We start from the raw sequence: 6,188 nt of genomic DNA on the forward strand, positions 1-6,188 counted from the left end.
GTGTTGAGATACTTTGTTTTTAAATTCTAGTAAATCCAAAACTCGTCTGAAATTCATGAAACTTGGCATGCTATCATGGAATGGCACCCGACATGCTGTGGTATTTTTCGTGTCCATTTTGAGAGAAGGCGCACTCGAATAACAGCCAACAAAGGAATTTTGAAAAAATAGCTGCCACTTTAATATCTCAAGCGTCTGTATAATTCAAACCATGTGCGTTCTATTAACCATTCACGTGATGCCATGTGTCTTGGTTTTAATGGCTCGATCACAAACGTTTTAGATAGAACACCCGTATGCAAAGTGAGAGCAGGATTTGTGCATCTCTTGAACACCTTGTAACACTGCGATTTGTCAAAATATGAAGCTAAAAATCACTAGCAGTATCTAATTTTTTCAACTAAAATTCAGTAATTAAGCATAGATGGAGGCGAGGAGGCGTGTTCAGCCAGGCGTGCAGCGGGCGGCGCAGTACTATTTGATTTGACAGCGGGCGGTGCAGTTCCGATACGACTTTAATGTAGACGAGGGAGAGGGTAGCGGTTCCCGAAATATTGAACGACCAATGATGCATCCTCCTTCAATTAGCATCGTGTGAATGCATGAGGGAAGTAATGGGAGGAGGACCAGGAAAAGTGGCAGCATGATGTGAATGAAACGCGGTTTGCACTCATATAAAGGCGCCCCTCCATTCCAATGCACCTACCACATCGTATGCACCTAAGCATTTGCCTAAGCACCTACAGTAATAAGCGCAAAAGTGCTCACTCCAGACCCATGGTGGCGATGCGCGCGAGCGGCCAGCGACTATGCCAGATGGTCCACGACGCCGGCCTGCGGCATGGCAGCGTCTCCAGACGGAGTTGGCGACTGGCTAGTGGATGGCCGCTGTCGACGCCAACTACGACTCTCAGTTGGACCAGATGATCATTCGCACCACCAACAGGTTCACCGTCGTCAAGAAGCTCGTGGATGACATCACCGTACTCCTCTAGCCCGCACGCCCGGGCTCCTCATTGCCTGCCACCCTAATCGGCCTCCATGGTCGGAACCTCTTTCAAGCACTGGTGGCCCTGCGACTGCCCGCCGACGCCACGAAGAATGTCCACCTGGAGGTCGCGCTCGTTGCGAGGTGCCTCGCCCTGCAAGAAACCGTCGACCTACACATCCATGTGTACAAGTGAATCGTGTACATAGGTATCTACAAGGCCAGTGAGGACGCTACGACGTTGGCCTTCTTCAGCCGGCTGGAAGCCTTGGATGCCTTTGCTGAGAAGTACCTTAACCTCTCCAAAAAAGCCGTCGCTCCTTAGCCGCCGGTCAGTGGCCCGGCCGGCGCACTGAGTTGAGGAGGAGGAGGTCGTACGTTAATGGATGCATCTTTCTTCTTGCCTCCCGTAACCACCACTGCGATTGCATCATCGTGACCTTAATTCTTATTTTGCAATTGCATTCTCGTTCCAGTCAATACAGATATGTGCGATCCCTTTGCTCAATACAGATATGTCTGGTCCAGTCTTATTTTGATTGGCTTAAATGAAGGTCTATCCCGCCGTTAGGCGCCGCGGCACGCTCTGCTCGCGTCTGTTGGCGCCCTCTGCTCGCGTCTATCGGTGCGCTCAGCTTGTGGACAGCTTTTCCTTGCGTGTTCAACTGCTATATATATATATAGGGTCGCGCTATTCGTCACCCTGGATGAGGAATTATTATTCCTCACCCTAGCCATGAACCAGCGTGCATCAAACCATAAGAAAAACTGCTTGTGTGGTAAGATTACATTCTTGGTCCTGTACCACCACGGGACAAGGTCACGAAGGGACCATGGGAGGTGAGGTAAGATTGTTTGCATGCGAAGTAAGATTACTGCCTAGAGAATCCATCCGAAACGCTAAAAAAGCCCAGGAGGACAAGAGAGATTGCGCCATAAAGTTATTGCATGATTTCTTTGGATAAGGCTGCATGTTCACCGTGTTTAGATGAGGAAAAAAAAAGAGAAGAAAATCAGCATTAGGAGGCAATCTGAATTTTTAATATGACAAGGCTGCGTTAAAAAATTGTAGGTATTTTTGAATGTGAAATATATGTTCTGCTATTCATTATGACTCTAGTAGTCCAAAAGATATTGGAACGTCATTACCTCTAAAATCATTGTTCTGACATTATTTCGTATTATACCTGTTTGCTGGCCAGAACGTTTATTAATTGCTGGAATCCTTTTTATTTCTTCAGCACATTTTTAATTTTGAACTCTCAATTTGAACATCCAGCTGAAACAAAACCTTATCTCAAGAACATATTGCCCAAATAATCACAAAATTTGCATGACCAGTACTAGACACGTTTGTGAATTACTGGAATTTTCACGGGTATTTGTAGTTAATTATAATTTTGAACTCAAAACATGAACATAAAGGTGAAAAAGCTATTATCTGTAAAGCCGTATAGGAATAATCCAAAATTTTCACTGATAACTAACAGGAACATTTATGGCTATGTGGAACGAATTTTTGGATGAGATCAAAGTCAATCCTGACAAGTTTTTGGTCTGAACTTCATATCACAAAATGGGGGAATGCATGATGTGCTGTTGTAAAGGTATAACACATAAGACTGACGCCGTTCTCATTACTAATATACATCCATTTGATAGTAAAAATAAGCGTCCAAGCAGACATACACAAGTACATTACAACGACCAGGCACAAGAGAGAGCATTTTGGGTTGTTAACATATGAGCAGCTATGTAATTTTAATGGCCTGAATTTCTCCAATGAATCAGGTAAAGGCTTGCATTAATTCAAATCATGGAACAAGATATAGGAGAGAACTTTATCACTGTACTGATTAGCCTTTGTCTGCAGAACATTAATTTGGATTAGAACATCACATTAAAAAGGGACTGAAAAATAAAGGTCATACAGACTGTAATATGTGAATCTGAATGAAGTAGTGAACCAAAGTGAACAGAAACTAGTAGAATTATGTAATATGGTCAAAATGAGAAAATTGTCAAAGAACAAATGGAACCTTAAACTTGTGATATCTCCTCCTAAAGAGGTAAACATAAATCTCTAAGATTATGAGCTTCAAAGCTTGACAAGATAATTTACATCCATGATGAAATTTGTACTGAACATTTTTTTTGAAGGAACATAACAAATAATACCGTACATGCTAATTTTTAGATGGGAGTTTCAATCAGTTATCAAGGGGACACAAGGCGACAGTCCATATTAGAACGTGCTAGTAATAACAAAAAATCAACCATAGCAAAGAAGCCACAAGTCAATAAAGATTCAGACTTATGGGCAGATAACTAAACTTCTTTAATAAATATAACCATATTGGGCGGATAAATAGACATATACTCCTACAAATTTATGGGGAGGGGGCGACACTGGAGAGCTCTATCGGCGAAGACCTGGTTACTGACCATCTTGCAGGGAGGAGATGCAAAGCACATGAATAAGCAAGCCAACGGTCAACGAAACCTGACACTGAGGACCACTAGCGATGTTGCACGACTAGTTGGCCTACTGCGAATCGATGACCACCCACCAATGGAAAAAATGGAGTGTTCCTAAGAAAATGCAGTTACAGAGTGTTAAATACAAGAATACAACCACAAGTAAGCATATAATGTAAAATGTAGATAACCTTTTTGGACAAAAGGTTCGATCCCTGCTTTAACAAAAGCGATAGTTTGCTGGGTACCAGCTCTTACAGGAACTGCGGAACAGAACATAACAAGTGCAACCCAGGATGCAAAACTCCTCATGCAGCAAAACACATCTAATAACCAAGGAACGACGACACACGGCAAGTAACATCCATCAAATAGAAAAATAGTCACAGAATGAGCCCAAGGAAAAAAATAGGAAACATAGCATCATGAATCCCACTGATTGCAATGATCTTCGGTATGGTTCTGAGATTGAAGGAATGACTGGAATGTCTCCTGATAACTCGAGCAATTCTGCTGGGTAGAACCATTTATTTTCATATGACCATATGTAAAATCAGTAGTTGAGAAATTAGGTGCGTCTGTAAAAACTACTTGGCATAGTAAAAGAAGGCAACACAAATGAACTAAGGAGATTGTTCTTTAGTTGCAGCAGGAACTTCAGGAAAAAGATGTGCAAATTAGCACAATCGGATCAGAGATTGCATCTCAGAAAAGGGAAGCTGAATCTTATGCAAAACAATTTTCTGTTGAGCTGGAAGGTGCAAGAATGGAAGTACGCAATTTGGAGAAACATGTTGAGATATTGTTTAATCAGAGAAAGCTTGCAGAATAAAAATAAATAAGCTTACAGATTTGAAGACAGTGTCAAGCGAGCAACATGGAAGAATAAAGGAGTTGACTGATGAACTCAGCATAAAAGACCAAGGTGGACTGATGCATCTTTCTTTAAACTGAATTTTCTTTGGTAGCTTCTGTTTTATGTTTGTTAGCTTTTGTAGATTTAAAGAAATAAATGCCTGCATACTCTCGGCAACGACTCCCAACATCCATCATGGCTTTCCAAAAAAAAATCACCTCCAAGGTTACTACAAGAAGCATTATCGTGAAATTAAGGATGTAAACTGAACATTGAGAAGGAGACTGATGCTAGATGGATCTTTTCATACGCAGACATGCTTAGCTTTGGCTGGACTAGTGAGGTAATAAGCATCCTAATGCAGAGCTAACCTTATTGGACATCATAAACTATATGGCAGATATATATGCAACATAAGATTCCAAAATCAGTAATTGTACAAAGATGAAACAAACAACAAGATAATCAATCATGGCATACCTATCAATATATCACTGTTAAGAGTCTTCTTTGAGCACATTGTCAGTAGCAGTTCCCATTCAGGCATTAAAACAAACACCTCGTGGGCAAGAAATGAGGCAGCACAGAATGAGATCCAAAGGGAATTACGGAGGACACCTAAGCAGTGAAATTTTTGGAGGCAATCATCAAATCAATAAAGATGCTATATAGCAGGAGGAAAGGGGCTAGCAGAAAAAGGTGACATGGTGTAAGAGGAAGAGCTAGCAGCCGCATGCAAGGAGAAGAAGGGCAGCGTGCTTGCTGTGTCGTGTGCAAGGGAGGAGCACGAACTTAAATACCGGTGGCGGCGCGGGATGCTCGTCCTTCTGCAGTCCGTGGCGACCGTGGTCGAACCAACGCCGCCGTGACCACCACTAGCAGTGTGGTCGCGACCACCACTTGCAGCGCCGCCGCGACCACCACCTGCTGCGCTGCCCCGACATCGAGGCCACACGCCTGATCAAAATGCTTCGCGTCTGAATCCATTCTCGCCGATCTAACCCGCTGAGCATCATGCCGCCGACCACCAAGCCAGGTGCCGCCCGCCATTCACCGTCAAAACTGCCGCTCAACACTCACGAGCTGTTGAGGAACTAGGGAGTGGGGACACCGGGTCGTGGCCTCGTGGGCTACCATGAAACGGTTTGTAGCTTTCGGTGGGGTGGGTAGCGGACTGGCGGTGGTCTCTGGCCCGGGTGGGACCGAGGGAGTCTGGCTCGCTGGATGGATCGGGGTGAAGAATTATTTATTCTTCACCCCAGGTTCTTAATAGATTTTCTCTCTCTATATATATAGGGTTGCTCACCGTTGAGGAGACTGCGGAGCGCTCTGCTCGCGTCCCCCCGCACGTGCTCTGCCAACGGTTGGGCATGCGCACAATCACGTCGGGGGCCCCATATGCATGCGGTTGTGCCGCGCGCGTTGCCACGCGATGCAGTTGTGGCGCAATGGAGTTACGCGCTGCAAATTAGAACTGCCATCATGGCCTGCCGATATTCCTGGTCGTCCGGCTTCCCCTTTAATTCCCGCGGCCATTATAACCTTAGTCTCTTCAACCTTTCGATCACGCCCCACAACACAACAAGCACACCCACGATGACACATAGAGAGGGGATGTCCAGCGGCGCTCCAATAGAGTTTGGCGAGCATAGAGTGGACACCCACGCGAGGGAGATGGATCTTTCGGTGGTGTACACCATTGACCCGGCCGTGGTGAATGACTACATCAACAACGTTGGGCAGTTGCTTGCTGAAGACAAGTACAAGGTGGTCGGCATCGACCTCGAGTACACCGCTGGTCGTCTCGGCATAGATCAGAAGGTCACCATCGCCCAGTTGTGCGTGCGACATCATGTCCTCATTTAC

General features: G+C 44.7%; 1 protein-coding gene across 5 annotated transcripts; it reads right to left on the reverse strand.

Moving 5' to 3' along the window:
* Positions 1 to 2,492: 2,492 nt before the first annotated feature.
* On the reverse strand, positions 2,493 to 5,506 carry LOC123189010 (uncharacterized). Of its 5 annotated transcripts, XR_006495498.1 has the most exons (4): positions 5,123 to 5,481; positions 4,803 to 4,940; positions 3,434 to 3,580; positions 2,501 to 2,855 (listed from the first exon to the last, which is right to left on the reverse strand). XR_006495498.1 is itself a non-coding variant. In XM_044601327.1 (3 exons), the coding sequence occupies exons 1-3, from the start codon at positions 5,370 to 5,372 to the stop codon at positions 3,834 to 3,836; spliced, it is 531 nt and encodes a 176-aa protein (XP_044457262.1). In that variant the 5' UTR covers positions 5,373 to 5,488; the 3' UTR covers positions 2,501 to 3,833. The 5 variants fall into 5 exon arrangements, 2 of the variants coding, with proteins under 2 accessions (XP_044457262.1, XP_044457263.1); XM_044601327.1 differs by having other exon boundaries at positions 2,501 to 3,976; positions 5,123 to 5,488; XR_006495500.1 differs by having other exon boundaries at positions 2,503 to 3,580; positions 5,115 to 5,488.
* Positions 5,507 to 6,188: the final 682 nt, after the last annotated feature.

Source organism: Triticum aestivum, chromosome 2A (assembly GCF_018294505.1).
Source record: "Triticum aestivum cultivar Chinese Spring chromosome 2A, IWGSC CS RefSeq v2.1, whole genome shotgun sequence".
NCBI lineage: Eukaryota > Viridiplantae > Streptophyta > Magnoliopsida > Poales > Poaceae > Triticum > Triticum aestivum.